This window comes from Hippoglossus stenolepis, chromosome 13, assembly GCF_022539355.2.
Source record: "Hippoglossus stenolepis isolate QCI-W04-F060 chromosome 13, HSTE1.2, whole genome shotgun sequence".
Classification (NCBI taxonomy): domain Eukaryota; kingdom Metazoa; phylum Chordata; class Actinopteri; order Pleuronectiformes; family Pleuronectidae; genus Hippoglossus; species Hippoglossus stenolepis.
In genome coordinates this window covers 19,957,515-19,976,667 of record NC_061495.1, presented here as the reverse complement: position 1 = coordinate 19,976,667, position 19,153 = coordinate 19,957,515, and the positions used below count along the sequence as shown (strand labels likewise).

At 40.4% G+C, this 19,153-nt stretch overlaps 1 protein-coding gene across 2 annotated transcripts in view; it reads right to left on the bottom strand.

Annotated features, from left to right (window-relative positions):
- slc49a4 (solute carrier family 49 member 4) overlaps positions 1 to 19,153 on the bottom strand; it is a 47,404-nt gene that overhangs the window by 27,278 nt on the left and 973 nt on the right. For both annotated transcript variants that reach the window (XM_035175496.2, XM_035175497.2), the window contains exons 2-5: positions 17,013 to 17,106; positions 6,560 to 6,831; positions 5,172 to 5,301; positions 662 to 770 (exon numbers count right to left, since the gene is read on the bottom strand). In XM_035175496.2, coding sequence (XP_035031387.1) covers positions 662 to 770; positions 5,172 to 5,301; positions 6,560 to 6,831; positions 17,013 to 17,106 — 605 coding nt within the window. The remainder of the gene's footprint in view (positions 1 to 661; positions 771 to 5,171; positions 5,302 to 6,559; positions 6,832 to 17,012; positions 17,107 to 19,153) is intronic.

The following is a 19,153-nucleotide window of genomic DNA, read 5'->3' as shown; positions in this document are numbered from 1 at the left end:
TCTTTTATGTTTTTAGCAGTTTCTTTTCCACATTGTGCCTTTGGAGTCATCTTAGCTGGACTTGTAGAAAAAGTAGTCACAGAGTTAGAGCATCTCTTTTTATAGACAATTCGTCTGTGAACGGATGAATATCTACACTCAGATAACACCTTTCCAGCTTTTTCCCAAATCAACAATTCCTGATAAGACGTCCTCGGAAATCTTTCTTTTGCAAGTCACTGTTCACATAAGCAGATGCATCTTGTGAACAGCAAATTCAAAATGTTCAAAGTGGTGTTTTTCTCTAATCGACATCTCCAATCTTTTTTCATTGGCTCCTGCTTCACTGTATGTAAGACTTTAGTACCGGGATTCACATACGTCCAACCTACATAGTGAATATATTAATGATGTTTTCAGTATGGACAACAAGAATATAATGATTTATGTTTCATTGGTTAAAATAGATTGGGTTTGCTCATTGAAGATCTGACCATATTTTAAGACAAATGTATACATAAATTAAGATAATTTAAAAGTGACCTTGGTTTGCTGATGTTCTTTTTATACAAACCTAATACATTAACAAGATTAAAAGCGATATGTTATTCTATCGTGTGCGTGCGTGCGTGCGTGCGTGCGTGCGTGCGTGCGTGTGTTTGTGTGTGTATCTGCTGCTTACCTGACTGACTTTAGCCGGAGTAAGGACCATGTCAAGGACTCCTGTCCAGCCTGCAATCACTCCTGTGGGGACCGCATAGGCCAGCGCTACCATCAGGAACCGAAAGTTACTGCGGGGGACAAACACACATTAGACATTCACGAGTAGGCTCAGGAAAAATAGTCTAACTAAATTGTTTATGTACTGACTCTTCTGAAAGGTGTATTTTGCAATGATTAGATTACGTTGTTAAATCTTCTATAACACTCTGGACAACATAGCGGTCAGTGAAAAGACGGAGGGTTATTATGCTCAACTCTCGTTTATATGTTAACCACTTATTTATGTTCTGTAAAAAAGACTTAAAATTAAGTTCAGTTTACATCCTATCTGCACTGGCCTGAGATGAAAGAGTGACAGCAACATAATGGAATGCCTCCTTCTACTCTTGTTCGCTGGAGTTTGGAGGCCTGCCATCACCTCCAGGTCTTTACTATCACTTTACACACACATACGCACACACACCTGCACAAAGACACACACCCCTGGCTCGTCTCCCTGCTCACAGAATAAGATCTATCCTTCCGCGGAGCTTGGTGACAGAGAGATAAGCAGCTAATGGGCAGAGCTGCCAGAATAAAGCTGAGAGGGATCACAGAGGTCAACATGCATCTAAGACTGAACAATACAGTCCAAAGCTATGGATTTATATAGGTTTTTCTGAATGACCTCAATGCTTGACATGGTCCTGTGTTGTTTAAAAGGTGGAGTGAAAGATGTCTGATTCTTCAGCTGAAATTATACAATCAGTTCACTCTGGATTTAGCAATAACAAATCAAACACTCAATTTAAAATGATCAAATTGAATGGAAACCTGTCTCCTTATGCAAAGACTGAAAAGCTGAAACTAGGGCATAACCCGAGACTATCACAGCAACTTCAAGTATCTACAGTTTACTCTCAGTAACATCGGCATATTTTAAAAGTACGTCTGATTGTTTTCATCAAGAGCCATGCATTATACCTTGGGAAAACGGTGAAAATGTTGAAAACACCCCACGATGTTAAAGAAAGTTTAAAAACAATTCATGGATCTGCCCCCTCATATGGATCCGTACCGAAATTGTCAAATGAAATCAAACTTCACAATAGGAGAGGAAAACAAGCGCCATCTCTAAGCTGTGATAAATGGCTTCAGGCTACAGATGTGCTGCAGGGTTTTGTTTGGAGCCGCCTGCTATGTCGCATCAGCTCACACTGAATTGTTGAGAGAGGGAAAAAATAACTTCCATATGTTTAGTTATGTATGCATATCCTGCATACACACAGACAGCTCACCTCTTCGGGGTATATGGCCCCTTTCCACTCTCATGCAATCCAATTACAATCACTTGGAACACCCACACTAATCACCTTCGCCCAATGAGGTGGCATGCTGATTTAAATCGGTGCCACCTCCTCAACCCTAACAATGTGATTAGAATCGCTGGGCGTCTGACAAACGATGCCGGGCTGCCAGAGCAGGCAGCAGATTCATAGGTTGTTTTGTTTTTCCTGCCCTCTTTTTTTTTTTGGTTTATGGATGCTGTTTAATGCCGTTCATTCTCCACCTGCTCCGTTCATTACAATGCAGGCAGCATATTGAGCGGTATCGTGCAGGGACATCTGGAGAACACTTTTGGCCTCTCCATCTCCACTGTGACTTCAAACGCTCAACACACACACACACACACACACACACACACACACACACACACACACACACACACACACACACACACACACACACACACACACACACACACACACACACACACACACACACACACTTTGAATCAGTCTTTGAATTGCAAACTATGGCGGGAACTTGTCCCAAGATACCGAAGCTGTAGAGCAAAAGAACTGTTGCTGTAAACATATGCACACCCTTCCCCTTCCCTGACACTGGTGCACTTCAGACAATGAATCGCTTCTATTTGCAGAATGCTTTGCTCCACATGGAAAACAAACACAGCCTGTCTCTCTGCTGCAGGCCTGTCTTGTCCTACGCAGTATGAAGCTATTTGGCCTTGGAGAGAGTACGGAGGGACAGTCATAAAAGCTCTGTGATGGAGCACCCGCTTTGCTTTTCTCCCAGTACCCTTTTCATTAACCGAACCACAACAGCAGGAAATCAATATCCATGCACCTTTTTCTCCGTCTGGAAGCTTATTTAGATAGCCAAATGTAAGCAAGCACACGCTAGCTACTGGGTAAAGAGCCGGGGCATTTTTTTTCCCCTCCCTTCCCGCTGGTGATGAAATATTTCCGAATAAGTCTCAAAGCTGGCGGTGTCATCAGCTAAGTGCCATTTGTCCTTGGCAGATCTGGCTGGGGATCAATGCATCAAAATGACAACTTCCAAAGCTAAAGTGAGTATGACATCAATACTCGGGGCTGTTTAGCATTCCCTCAGACTGCGATCAGAATACAATCATAACTTTACACCATGTGTCGGGACATTAAGGCTTCTAATTAGACTGCTGCTGTGGAGGCAGATGTGAGCAGCTGGAAGCACTCATCAAGCTGGAGATCATTAACCAGTGCTCATACGCTGGCAGGGGGAATGGATGAACGGATACAGCCACAGATAGGTATCAGGTGGACAAACTGACGAGTTGGCACCCACTGCCACTGTGAAGGGTAAATTGTTGTCATTTTGTCAACTTCTCCAGATACAAACTTTACTAAACATGCGCCACACAATTCTGTGGTAGTTTCCGAACTGATGCTGACCTTATTAATCAGAGCCGGTTATCACCCAGTTGCCACTAATCCACTTTAAATACAGTTTCTTCATCGATGTCATTATAAAATGTCCTAATAAAACATTTATTAGGTCACAACCAACTTAGTATTTAGAGCCTCACTCAAGTTGTCCCATGCAATATAGGGATAAAGAGCAGTGATATCAGATTAGGAATCAGTATTTGCAATTTCTACAAAGGGGAAGAAATGAGGTACACCTAAAAAAAAATTGGTCTGAGGAAATTAAAAAGTAGTTCCTGTGTTGAAGGGTTGAAGTTACTTTACTTTGTTGAAACCCCAAAACAATGAGCTAAATGGGGCTAAAAGCTCCAAAGATGATTCTCTGTTGACTTATCATCAAACGCAACCCTACCTTTATAGTGAAGCTTTAATCTTTCATTCTTTTTCCTGAAGTGTTTCAATTGTTGTATCTACCTCCTGTACGAGAAACACATGGACTCCGCTTTCCTCCTTTAGTTCAGACCCTGCAGGATAATTCTAATGCTTGATGCTGCTGGACTGAGATACAACATGCTGCCCAAACAGGTCACTGGAAGGCTGCCTATCAGAAGTGGAACAGAAACCCTCTCAGCTGGATGGCCTAGTTCATTTGGCCAATGTGTGTTTGTGTGTGTGTGTCCAAAGCTATGCTAATGCATAGCTTTGGCTATCTGCTCAGTCCCTGCCATCTATCTGAGGAAGCTCTTACAGCAAGTTAAACCAGTCTATGCTGGTCAAAAGGCCTACGGAATGCCTTGTGCAGTAGTGAAGCTATTTCTTACTACAGGGGACCAAGATGAAGCCAACTCTCCAGCTGCCATCAGCCAGCGTCTATTCTCCCTTCTCCAGCCCTTTAATCCCTGGCCATTGCCAAAGGCCTCATTCCTCCACAAACGCAGCAAAAGCTTGCAGGATAAATATTTTCCAAGTACAAAGTGGAAGAAGAGGCGTGGGGTGTTGCAGAGTTAGTGAAATGTGACTAAATCATTGTCTCTAGATTTATTCCTTGCTCTTTTTTCCAGGAGGAAAATATATAGACAAAGGTGATTAAACATCAATAAAGGCATCCCACTAATACTGAGATTCAAGACCTTGTCATGATAGATTATCTCTCTCGTCCTTTAACTACATGCTCCACTGGTGTCCTGAGAGTATATTGATAAAAGACATCTATGGTATAGATGCAGAGGATGATGTAGATTTCAGCAGCGACCAGTGTATCAGAGCTTAGTAATTAATCCAGAGGGAACGCTGGGGTTTCTTTGATAACGACCCAAGCAGATGGTGAGTGGCAGACCCCTTCATTAAGATTCCATATCCTTCTCCAGAGTCTGTCACTTTAACTTTCTAAGAAGAAGAAGAGCGCTTTGCATCAGCAAATCAAATACCAAACGAGACCTAATGGATTTGTAGACACAGTGGTAATAGAGCACTGGAGGTGTTGCAGAAATCTCCTGACGAGTGTGATGTTTTAAAGTATGAGAGCATCTGAACCTAATTTCAAATGCACTACTGAAGTTTCACTTTTTTTTGCAACCGAGTTGAATCAAGGACAGTGACAGTTGGGCACAGTGAATAAACGTACTGAAAGAATGGTCTCAACAAAAGGCATCAGGTGATATTAGTCTGTCAGATGACTTTGTGTGTGTGTGTGTGTGTGTGTGTGTGTGTGTGTGTGTGTGTGTGTGTGTGTGTGTGTGTGTGTCTGTGTGTCTGTGTGTGTGTGTGTGTGTCTGCTTTTACCTGAGAAGTTTGCAGATGCTGCTTCTGTAACTGAGTCTCTGGCTCGCCGCGGCCACACTGGGAGGCATTGGTGGGCGTGATGGGAAATACACAAGGACCGCTGCAAAGAGCACGGCAATTGCTACCAACTCTGCCGGAGCACAGTGACACAGATAAGAGAGACACAGGTTATCTTCATGGAAAAGGCAGTAAGACCAATTTGACATTATAAAAAAAAGGTCACTGTGACATCTGAAAATCATCTAATACCATCCCTGGAATGAACAGAATAGTGTACAAGACTAGAAAGAAAGACTAAATACATGCCCATGTTATATTACTATACAATATGGCAAAGCACTGGTTGAAATCTCATGTTATTGCTTTCAAGAAACACATTTTACAGTTTGGCTATTTCTAAAGACTGTGTATAAAAATGAGCAACACATCTTCACTTCAACAATAGCCCAAATATCCTAGATATGAATGCTACCATCTTGCGGTGATGATGTCATTCGGATCCAGAGTCTACCTTATAGCGACCAGGGGATAGAGATGTATTAAAGTCCCACCGAATCATGATGTTTCACCCCGTTTTTATAGTATTAAATAACTAATTAAAACCCAATTTATGAACGACCTATAATGGCAGAAACCATCATTTAACATGGAGGAGGCAGGGTTTATTCCGCAGCCAGCCACCAGGGGGCGATGACGATACTTTGGCTTAATTTTTGTCTCTGAGAAAAATTCATTTGATGCGTATTTTAACTTTTTACTTTGGTCCATGTCCCACCTGCTAACATGCAGGAGGCTTTTTAGTTGAACTCCAGATATTGTCCACCTGTATATACAGTCTATAGTTATTTCTAAAAAGGTCCATCGTTGCAGCCATATGCACGCGCCCCTTCCATTACATCATATATTGAAACACTGAAAAGCATCTGCCTCTTAGTCTTAGACAAAAGTTGCATTCCCACTCACATTGATCTTTCATGTGTAGATGTAGTCAATGCAATGCAATTTGTCATGTGCTTCATATTTCTGTCATTTTTTGTTCTGATAACTTCCAAAACTTGGTTCATGAAGTGAGCCTGCTTTGCCCTTTAAAAATGAATAACAATATTACCTTAGGTTAAACAAAAGCCACTGCCTCAATCTATTACAGCATGCTTGTTCCTTTCTTGAGCATGATTTTAATTTTCTGAGTCAGTTAAGCATAACATTCCCGGCAATCTATTTGTCAGAGGGGCAGTTATAAAGATTATAATTGGAGTTTTTTTGGTGTTTGTGCAAAATTCTTGGATCCCCTCTCCTGATTGTATTTGTGTCCCTTGACAGTGCTGACATGATGTCGAAATGATGTGCTATTGATCCTCTGCAACCTTAGATGTTCTCACTGATAGTACCTGCATACATAACGAGCTGGATCCTGTCTCGGATGAAGCTGACGGAAACTGCTGCTACCATCGTTGGGGTTTTCTGGGTTTTGTTGGGTGACGGCACTACCAGAGGTCCTACTACAAATGAAGCAGCACTTCCAAGGTAGCAGAAGAGCGAGGCCACAGCCGTCGCGGTGGCTCTCTGGTCGGGGGCAAACCACGTCGTCGAGAGGTAGGGGCCCGCGCTCATTATGGTCGGGCCAGCTAAACCGTTCAGAAGCTGACCTCCATGTATCAACCTGAAAGAGCAAGAAAAAATGCTATTTAATCTTCACCAAAAACAACAAATGAATATAAAAATTGCACAACCATGTTCGAAATATAAAAAAAAGAGGTGTGGTAGTCGCCATTATAGCAGATACCATGAATCATAATCCATTGATGACCATGGGTTTCCATCGCTTTTTCTCTCCATTGTCGCCAAATGTTTTCTCATTGTATGAACTGTTGGGCTAATATAAGGTACACACTGTTTGTCCCTTGAGATAATGTGTGTTGCATGATTTGATGCTATACAAATAAAACTAAATTGAAAGACAACCTAAGAACTCATCCATTATCTATACCGCTTATCCCTTTGAGGGTTACGGGGGAGAGAGGCTGGGTACACCCTGGACAGGACCAACATATAGAGACAAACAACCATTGACATTCACACCTACGGTCAATTTAGAGTCTCCAATTAGCCTAACCCCAATGTGCATGTCTCTTGACTGTGGGAGGAAGCCAGAGTACGTGGAGAAAACCCACATAGACACAGAGGGGAAACAAGGCAAACTCCACACAGAAAGACCCCAGTCAACCACAAGCATATGCTGCCCTAATTCAAAACTCATATGAAATTAATTAATTACCCTGCCAGTGCACAGGATAATAATTAGGGTCGTATATTTGAAAGGTGAGACCGGGCACTCAGGGTTATCTGGCCAATTAAAGTCTGACTACTGGTATCAAGTTTTGTAATGAAAGTGTCTCTGAGAGGTTGAGTCTGCATTGTGTGGGTCTATAATCACCTCAAAAAAATACTAGACTCCATTCATGAAAATATAATACTTCTCTATGATATTTAAGATTTCCCTGAACAAATGTAAAATGTCAGCTTTCAGCAGTTGCAGGGACATTGCAAAAAAAAAAAATCAAGTTTGGAGTTCTGTGACACCTCTTAAAGTTCATTTAACAACCTAACTATGACTTTATGAAAAATAGTTTGGTCCATTTTCTCATCGTCAAGGACTTTTTCAACTGGGAAAACTAAAGAAGTGCTGAAAATGACAGAAGTGTAACCCCTGTAAACCCTTCGTTTGTGTGAGACCTACTAATAACAAACTGAAATGGATCAATCACTGTTAAACAACAAAGATAATCAAACATGGCCACGGACGTGAGCCTCAGATTAGTGTATATATTAAGTTGAAAATATACAGACGTGAAAAAAAGTTTGAACAAAATGTGCTGGCATAATGAAGGAAAGATAATAAGATCTCATTATCTGCAGTGGCTAAAGTAACAAGATGCTCCACAGAGAGTCCAAGTTACAGGTTCACTTGTGCAACTTCAGACTGAGCGGTATGAGACAGATTTACTCCGAGACGTCCCCTGATGGCACCAGACCCTTCACCACCGGCGGCCACCTCAAGCTCTGTCTAACTGAGACAGCCAGCCGCCAGAGACAGCGCACGGCTGATTGATTGTCTGTGAGTTCAGTAAAGACCCCATTCATTCAGAGCAGTTTGAGACGGCCCAGCAGAGAGAGAATAAGAGGAGAACAAGGATGGAGGGAGGAAAGAGGCAGAGAGGGAGAGAAATAATGAGGAAGAGAGAGGACATGTGGGATCTCTGGCTAATTCAGAGTTTTTGGTATTCAAAAATACTCATTATATTTCCATTCAGATTGTAGATTTGACAGCTAAGCGTCCCCGCTGATTCTTACTCAACATAAGTGAGTGCGGGCTGGTCGGAGAGAACTGGATTTTTGAGTTTAATCAAGTAAATTAAGCAATGTTTAAAGATCTTGTTATTACCGTCTGGATTAAATATATCACCAATTAGTTAAATGAATTATATTTGAAAAGAATAACTTTAGATATACTGTATGGGTAGGGATGATAATCTCTCCATATTATCTAATATAGTGGTTCTCAACCTTTTTTCAGTGATGTACCCCCTGTGAAATATTTCTTCAGCCAAGTACCCCTGAAAAAAAGATGTAATACAAAGCGCTGTGCCATCAGTGTCTGATTTATTAAACACTTATATTTTATTGAATATTTATTAAACTACTATTTTTAAAGGATTTTTGAATGGATGCTAATTTTAAATATATTAAAAAAAAATCTCACGTACTCCCTGGAGTACCTTCACGTACCCCCAGGGGTACACGTACCCCCATTTGAGAACCACTGATCTAATATAATATTACTCAAGATTTTGGTTTATGTATAAGACTGTATCAGGACTTGCTGAGATCCTAAAACTATATAGTGTAGCTGCCATGTTCTTGGCAACCATCAGCAGCACTGTAAAACCAAGACATATCAGTACAAGCATTAGAAAATCAATCTATGTGGGGATGACGGCTACATTTATGATATTAGAGCCTGACCGATATGGAATTTTAGGGGCATATAGTAAAAAATGTCTGATACAGATATATCGGCCAATATATAAAAATGTATTCCATACTTATCAAGCCTTTATCACAAATTACAATTTAACCATACACTTTATTACAAAAACTATAATACGAAGAAAACACAAATCCAACCACTAGAACTTGAATAAAGAAAATAATTTTAATGTAAAATTAAAATTTAAGTGCATATTTTTTCTGCATTATTGATTCTGTAAGTAAGAGTTAAAGATACTGATATGTCTGCGACAGGCTCACATAGGCTAATTTTTATTGGCCAAACGATAAATCCATCGGGCTCTAAATTATATAAAGGTTTTGGTGTAACAATAAAAAACTTGTTTGAACATAAACATTAAAAAAAATTATGTTAGGTGTTGTCCAAACCAAATGAACTCCACCCATCTGATTAAATAATATGTAAACAATAATGGCTCTCCACAATTTCCAATACTCTGTGCTACAGAAACTTGTTCCTAGTATTAAGGTCCAGTGCCCAGTCCTATATATAGAAAGCCATTTCTTCAAACATAAAGCAGGTATATATACGTGTTCAGTTCACCCTTCTGTGATTATACTTCTTTGCCCTCCAACTGTGTCTAACTTTGCTCTCCACTGACTCTGAGATAAATGTAGTGGCAGAATTCAAAGTGCTGTGGTCAGTGACAGATTGACTAATATCTCCTTCCCACATCCCAGACCTGCTAACATCCCAGCCTACACACCATCAAATACTCTGCGGCACTCTTTCTTCGTGGAGTTCTTTATAAAGTGCCCTGGTCTTTATTGCTCATTTGACTGCAATAGTTTTAAACTGGGTCCTATTACAGATTAACACACGTCCACAATGAGGACATGCAGTATCCTGTTTTGATCATGTGTGGGAAATATCATTTACATGCTTCATTTCTACCATTATTCTGATCTGGTCATCTGCATTGGTGCAGGGATGATGTTATTTCACTCCTCCACATCCAACCTTTCTGTCATTTCTATATCATGTGAGTTACCTCAGCCGTCGAGGATTGAACCCAGTGTCTGGTTTTACCACTGCGTTATTTTCTCCTTTTTCTTCTGACAAATGATGAAATACAAGCGTGACAGGCAATACAATTCATACCCCGTGTAATAACAGCCACACATTCACCTCAGCATGTTGATCATCATTACATAACACTACAATGGGATTGAGATCAAAGTTGTGCCTGCATACAAAAGAAACCTGGGTAATACCACAAACCACAGCATTTCCATTTGGTGCAAGCAGAGAAACCAAGTTAGAATACAGTACACAGGTTTCTGCAGAGTATGATATCCACGTCTTTACTTGTACTAAGAACATGTACTCAATGTTCAGATGCTGTATTTTTGCTGCATACTAAAATTGCTCTTCGCTACAGACGTCACTGGATAAATAGAGATATTGTAGAATGACCTGTAGGGCTGGGCAATATGGCCAAAATGAATATCAACATAAAAATTGTGATATCAATAATTATCACAATGAATGTTTAATGACAGATTTATGCTCCTGAGTGAAGGTTGTGGTTTCAAACTCTTCTTTAAAAGCCGAAAATGTTCGATAAAGAGCAAAGCATTTTACAAATCTGAGGTAGATCCGTTATGTGTTATACCTCCTCACCATTCTAACACAATGTACAAGCATATTGGACTTTTGATGAAAATTATACAGTGATTATTGTTTGATTTCCTAGCCCTGATGGCTTTCTTGTTAATAACTGTACACATCAGGGCCATTAAACACGTCTTTCAACATCTGTGACTGATTTATTTGTTCTCAAACTAAGTAGTTCAATTCCAGCACCACAAAGTTCACATTGGAATAATTTGCTCTTGTTTGGCCAGATAAAAATAATCATCTTTATTGTTCACAGATGTGGAAATTTTCTTTCGGGGCTTTACAGGTTGTTTTAAAACACATATAACAGTATATCACAATAAATAATATGAGAAATAACACTTACATTAAGGGGCACCATTCTAGTGAGAACGGTGGTTACGATCTCAACAAAGTAATGGTATTTGGTATGAAACAAACCTGATCCAGCTAATCCGGTATGTTTAAAGAGTATTTCAGCAAAATACAGTAAATAAGCAGTGCTGGGGCTCTGAGAGTGAACATCACTGCTCTAACTGCTTGGCAGCGCTCCATGATTAACGAGATGTGCTGGTCTGTCAGTGTCACGCTTTGTTTACTGCTAACTACAGCACCACGTATATATCACTGTGGCCGCACTCCATTTGGCTGGGCCGGCATGGCACTTGTTTCGTAATTCTTAGAGTAGAGAAAACAACATGAATAGAGAGCAGGTGTCATGGGACAGCTGCTATGACACTGAATCTCTATCAGCTGATAACACAGTGGCAGGTGGTCAAGATGTTGCAGCAATAAATAAATTCTATAATTTCATAGCTTATGAATGTTGGATGAGGCAGTAGTGTATTTTCTATGTAGATTTGTTAAAAATGTGTTTTTAGTCTGAATTGATGATGTTGACACATAATGTATCTTATTTACCAGCAGCAGAGAGTTGTTGATTCAAGTGGAAATAGGAAACATTTGCCATCGTGTGTCCATCCATTATCTATATCGCTGATCCTTTGAGGGTCGCAGGGGGATGGAGCCAATCCCAACTGATAGGGGATGAGAGGCCGTTTTGTAAGCTGAACTGAAATGGAACTGACACCAAACTGGAAATCACCGGCATCGTGCCTGACAGGTTTTGTGATTACCGTTTCATTTAGGCCTGTGAAGGGTCCAGATACCAGACTATGCTATGCTATACCGCATTGTCACTAAATACAAGGATTATTACAAAACCTGCAGTTAAACCCAGCTTATCCAAACACTGAAAAGCAATGCAAATAATCACTATAATTTAAAACTAGAATGGCACTCAAAAGAGCACATACCTCCGCCAAGGCCAAATAGTTCCCTTTAATTCAACCGCATATTAATGCACACACTCTTACATATCAGTTCAAAAATGCCAGGTTTCTTTTATCTATCAAGATCCATTAATTGTTCCCTGGGGAATTGGTGATAATGTCAAAAAAACCTGCAAACAAATCTCGCAATGTTAAAGGAAGTAATAAATAATTTCTGGATCAGCCATGGACAGAGGCAAAAACATAACCTTCTTGCCCATGTCAACAATAACTGACCTAGGGTGACCCCAATGGAAATACTGGGTATCATTTGCCATTGATTTGACTTTTATATATTGGTTTGCTATGCAAGAAAGGTTTTACTCAACGAAATTCTGGACTTTTATATTTCAACAAAACAAGCAAACTAAACAGGCCCAAAGTCCTTAAGGGTTTACAGTTTTCCAAACACAATTGACTTCACTAAAATGAGGGCATACATCTGAATACAAACTAATAATCGGGCCAATTCAATGATGGCTTTCAGCGCTTCACAGCTTTTGAAACTTTTATGTCAGAAAGTTTGGTCAGTACTTTCAAAGTACTGCAGTTCATTACCCTGCCTCAGCGTCTATAAGACCTCAGGATGGATGTGAGTAAGAAAATTGCCTTTAATGTGACAGGTGATGAGGACAGATGGTGACTAAGATGAGGATGATTGGTCACATGAGGCAGCCGCACTGTGGCAGGAGACAGAATGAGGGGCAGGGAGCAGCTTTTTTTTCAACAAGAGATGATTAAGTTAATCAGTATTGATGAACCCTGTCGGGCGGCATCTGATCGAGAACGAGACAAAGAAGATGGTACTGTGGTGAAATCATGTGGCTGCTTTTGGTCCAACTGGGGCAACAGACCTAATTCTGCCATACAATAAAAAACTAAAACAATTCTGTCTTGAAAATGGCACAGCAACAATCGTCACAGAAATATGACCGCCTGCTGCGGGACCCACAGCATGTACTAATGGCCAATCAGACAGTGTGAGTGACTAAGAGACACTTATTAATCACACCCCACGTCTGGATTTAAATATATGACAGAGACAGACATAGAAAGAGACTGAAGGGGGCTTGAGAAAAGTGTGAATGCATGAAAGCAAGAGATAGAAAAAGTTGATGTCTTTGATTTGAGAGCAGACTTCATCAGAGCGAGGTCTAATCAGTGACCACGGCTGCCTCAGTGCCTTTTCTGTTCCCGTCTGAACGTCACAAAACAAACTTCTTGTTCAAACACAACTGTAGCAGCTATACACAGAATATCCTGGTTATGAAAAACAGGAGGTTCTGCTGTTTACATTACCTTTGATTTCCTAAAAATGATCTTAAATCTGAAAGAGAGGAAGGTTACATCATCGAGAGGAAAGTATAAAAAGAAAATAAACTAATTGCCTGTCAAACATAAAAGGAGATGCGGAACAATTGCAGATCTGCAGGGGGCTGATGAGGGAACTTGACTGTTTCTAAACCTGGAGAACTTGTCTCTTGATCAGTCGAGCAGGAAACACAAACACTGCTTATGATCACTCTTTTGTCCTTGAACTCAACACAATGGAAATTCTGCAGCCACTCTTTTTGTCTCAGGTCGTCTAAATCCTCATCTAAGCCCAAACAGTACTTCTGATATGAAAACAATATCTCATTTAGGAGAGCCAGCACAGGCAGCAGTACCACAGGTCATTTAACAAAGCTCTGGCAGTCTGCTATTGTTCCATGTCCACTACTGCAAAGCAAAGAGTGGCATCTACTGGCGATCCAAGGAGCTGCATGTTTCCATCAGCATAATCCACTATGTCATCCATTAAAACATGGCCTCAAGAGCTGCGACCTGTTACATTTACTATGCAAATTAAGCCGAACTGTGTCAGAGCTAACATTTACTGTGTGATTCATGTTATCTTGGCGTTCACCGTGCCATCTTGTTTTCCACTTTGAAGACAGAATCTGAAGGCTGTGCAGGGTTGCTCAGACCAGCAGCTCTGACTGCTGCAATGCACCTTGAACTCTGTGCCCATTTTTCGCACGAGCGCTGCAAACACCAAGATCTGATACATCTCATTGCAGGGCTGGTTTTATGAGGGGTGAGACGTCAGTGTGTCAGTTACAACCACTGACAGTCCAGCCCTCAGTGAACCCAAACAAGTAGAGGAAGAGCTTTCTTGCTTCTGTGCAGCCCCTCGTTTTTCTATTCGAGCCTACTTCCCCTTTACAGTAAAAGACTCTGGAAGTGAAAAGTTTACATACTATAAAGTATAAAGTATCTCTTATCTTATCTATTTTATGGTAGTGTATGACGCCATGGAAAAAATCCACCAACAAATGACGGTTGGAGCTGTATTAGCCTCACTGGAACTTCACATTGGAAATGGTGGACATTTGCTTAACAGCAAAACATTTTACAAATCTGAGGTAGAACATTCAAAACAATGTGTTATACCTCCTCAGCATGATTGGGCAATGCATTTGGATTGTATGAATATACATTTAAATTGTGTCATACTGCTGTGGAGGGAAATTGTATATATATAAATTAAATGAAGAAATATATCCAGTTTACCCTCCTTTAAATAGTGATTTACATGCGTGAACTTATTACCACTGTGATGGCAGGTTGGGGTATCGTGGTTCCATTCTCCTGTATTGTGATACCAAATTGTGGATGTTTTTGATTACTTTTGTAGAAAATCTATATTTTGTGATCAGTGTACTCCAAATAAATCAATGTATGGTAAATGCGTAAGTAAGCTAATGTATGTAACATGTCTTGCCTTAGCTTTTACTGGAATGTTGTTGAATGAGACTTGATGGAGAAAAACCTTCTGTACAGGTGTTTGATGAAAGATGGCTGAACTTCTATGATTGGTGTTCACCATCACAAACTAGAATGGCAATGAGTAGGTTCATGTAGTATTCTCTGAGATATAAATGAAAATGTTGAGAAACCCCCAATCTCACGACGTTAATCACAAAAATTCCAGGATGCGCCCCCCATGATCCAGATCCGCACTAAGACTTAATGAGTTTTTCCTTGAGTCATGGTTATGGCGCACCTCTCCACAAAATTCCAAGGAAATCAGCTGAGTATTTTTTGCATGATCCTGCTAAATATCAAAGATACCAAAAGCAGTTAATTGTATGGGCTGTGAGGAAGAAAAACACAGGCTGCTACGACCACAGGGGCGGAACCAAACCCTTGACGCAAAACTTAACATTTCACAGGGAAATCATAAATACTCTCTTTTAACTTAAGCCCAATCACAAGGAAATCATGATTTCCTTCTAAAGTACTGACACAAAGCCCTTTTATTTTTCTTAAATTTGTCATGCATGGAGAAAAGGCTTTTCAGTCCACAGATGACTTTCTTGCCGTAGCCTCATGAGACGCAGTGAGAAAGACACTGAGAAGCAAAACTGATTTATCTGCTCTCTGAAGGCCAAAATTATTTTTTTAATCCTCAAATCCATGGAGTGGAATCTATATGACTCATTCTGTGGAAATACAATTTCCTCTATGTATTGATATTTTATGATATATTGCCTCATTGTGAGGCCTAATAATGGAGTCATTAGACAGATTACTACACAGAAATATTCAATGAGATTTAAAAAAGTCACGTTCATAATTGAAATGACCTTCTCTGAGCTCTTTCTCTTTTTAAAAGAGGAACTCTGAGCTCATGAGTAAAACTGAGAATGACACAGAGAGAATAATGGGATTTTTTACGATTTCAGTGATGGCCTGTCAACGTGCAGGCTGATAAGGGTGCTGGCAGCAAGGACACAAGAAATAAGTATAGGATCCACACAATATTGAGCTGTCTTACAGAATCCTGTTCTCAAGCAGCCGAGATGCTTTCTGGCTGTTCCTCTACAGGTCTAAATAAACAGCACCTTGGTTTGAATCAATACAGCTGAACACGGCATGACAAAGCAACAATAATAGCGACCATTGCTTATCGTACTTATTCTCATCCAGGTGTTTATACTATCTAGTGCCCATGAAACACGTTGATTCAGCCTGCATGAAAATTCATAAATACAACTAGAATTGCACTCAGTAAAGCGCATACTTCTGCCAAGACCCAACAGTCACCTTAAGGTTGAATAAACTGCACACATTCATAGATATCAGTTCCCTTAATATGCTGGGATTTTTTCATCAAGATCCATGACTTATTTTCCAGGAAATTGCTGTAATGTCAACACCCTATCACGCAATGTTGCTATTGGATAAAGTTAACCATGTCCAACAAGCAGCTCTCACAAGAGTGCATTCGAGACAGGCTCAGGCAGGGAACTCTTGTGGTGAACACGCTAAAAGCTAAGAAGCTTTCTTCCTGCCTTGTCGCCATTGTGGAGCTGCTTGCACCAGACAAAGCAAAATTCTGCATCATAAGCAAACAGTGTATTTTCCTACTCTGCGGGAATAAAACCCTGCAATGACATCTGAATATCCTGGTGAGTGTGCAAAACTCCTTCAGGCCTTTGTCGACATGAACAGTAAACAAAAGGAACTGTAAATATCTGTTAAGCAGTTTATTGTGGAACGGGCGGATGCGCCTAACAACTGACTACACAATATCACTGAGCTGCACTGCGATGACAAGCTGTACGTCCTGAGGATTTTACCGTTCCAAGGAGACACGCTCTGAAGTTTGCTTCTCTGTTTGGGGCAACCTGCTGCTGTGCGCTGTTCTTTTCAGAACTGACACTTACAAAAGACCTACACCTGAAAAGCCAGCAGCCGGTAGTATCATCATCAGCACTACCATCTGACATCAGAAGCCTCATCTCATCATCACACTTGACCTCCTTGAACCCCCAGGTGTTTATAGTTGAGTCTTACCTTCGCCTGAGAGGCAGATCTGTCAGTGGGATGCTCCGCAGAGCTGCTCCTATCAGCATGAGGAACGCAGAGAGGAGGAGGGATGCCCGCAAACCTGGAAGACACAAGACATGATCATAGAAGTGGAGAAAAAGAAAGAAAAAATGGCTGATAGGAGATGGCATTGAAGGGGTGAATTATGGTTGAGATCACCAGTCTATATTTATAATCTAATTATACCTCCAAAAGGGTGATTACTGCTAATGACTATTTCCAGTTCTAATTAACTGAAAGTGTAAGAAAATAGCCTGACCCGAAGTTCATATGCTAAATATATTCACTTTAATATAATTAAAAGACAGTGAAAGGCAGTAAATGATCACATTTCAGAAGCTGGAACCAGAGACCATTTGGTTTTCTCAAGTTGGTCACTTATTTAAACCATTAACTCTCTATCAAAATCCTGAATACAAGAGTCCTGCAACAAATCCGATCTGTATGAATGTTGCAATGCTCAGCGTTTAAACACTTTTAGAGAAGTGTTAATTATACTTTATCAGCTTTGTGGTGCTGCTGAATTGTATTGAGTTACACACAGAGGTATCTCTGTTACTCAGTGGACAATCATTGATGTAAACGGGGAGGACAAAATAACATAAGTTCATGTTCTGTCAGCATGAACTCAACAGCACCAGAAACTGCCGTCTCCAACGACAGCAGTTTAAAACCTCTCAATCAGTTCAAAGTTTGTATTAGACTTATTGGTTTCAGTTTGGTGACAACAGGAATTCCACAGTTCCTTGTTTAATATCGCATGTTGCAGAATCAATGGGGGAAAAGCATTTTTCTGTCAACCTCGAAGTGTCTAGTCTCAGTTTCACCCACATGATGTTCATTTAAGGAAACGCTCTCCACTTCGCTGTTCTCTTTTATCGTGTGCGTTTTTATTACCACTGTGAAACATGCCTGATGCCTGAAGGGAAAAACTGGTCATATCTCGCCAGTATGACCCTGCATGTGTTACAAAATGATCACGCTCCAACCTATGCTGACAATGTTTGTATATGTATATATTAAGTCAGTTGTTTGTCTCCATGTTCTGCTGCATCAAATATCAAAACATGTCACTCCTGCCAACAAGAACTGACAACTTAATTCCTCATTAGATAAACATTTTATTTCTTATAGCCTCTCTCGGATGGCAGCTACTGAGTTGTTGATACATTTAATTTCTGCCCTTAGGTAGGAGGAACCCCCAGAGGGGAGTGGAGCATTTTCCCTACTGACAAACTGAAGTAGAGCCGGTGTACTTGTGTGACAGAGAGTGTGTATCGAACATAGAAAAACAGTTCGAGACTGTTACAGCCTCTGGATGTTATGTGGGTCACATTGTGCTTTTAATGCAATTCATGAGTGCTGAATGCCCTAATTCAATATACGACTCCTGAGCAGACTTGTATGTAACACAGCTGTTACACTGAGCAATGACTTTACAGGTCTAATAGGGGTCAATCCCAGTATAACCCTACCTTAAGTAGTCTTGTCATTAAAATGTTCCTCCCACTAACTGAGAGCAGGTATAATGTGGCAACCTAACCTCTGCAAACAAAACACCCAGAACCACTAATCGCTGATGAATCAGAATCACAAGATCAGGATCACATGTAATTTCTTGGCAAGATTTTTACTTGTGGTCTTCATGTTGTCAGCAGCTTGGTTACGGCGATCTTGTTGCTGTTTATGTCATCTGTCAGTTGAACTCCGACATGTCAGTCAGGTGATGAAGAGGAACTGCTCAAGTGAAGAGGGCGTCTCCCTGTCATCACTCAAAGGCACGTTTACTCAATCGCTGCTCTCTTGTGAATTTGAAACCTCTTGAAAGAGAGAAACATTTTCTCACACAAGTCGTTTTTAACCCTCAGATGTCTCCAAATCATCTTCATGGAACAGTGGACACAGGAAAACTCCTTTACATACACTGATTTTAAAAAGGTAAAGTGGTATGAGTCGTTTTATCTGCCAGCATTTTGAGGTTCATTAATATAAACATACAAATATCAACTTCACCTTAAGGTGGATGGAAGCGAAACGTGTACACCTACATTAGGAGCAGTGATAAAATAATGAATTGATTAACTGACAGAAAACTTCATCAAATAAGT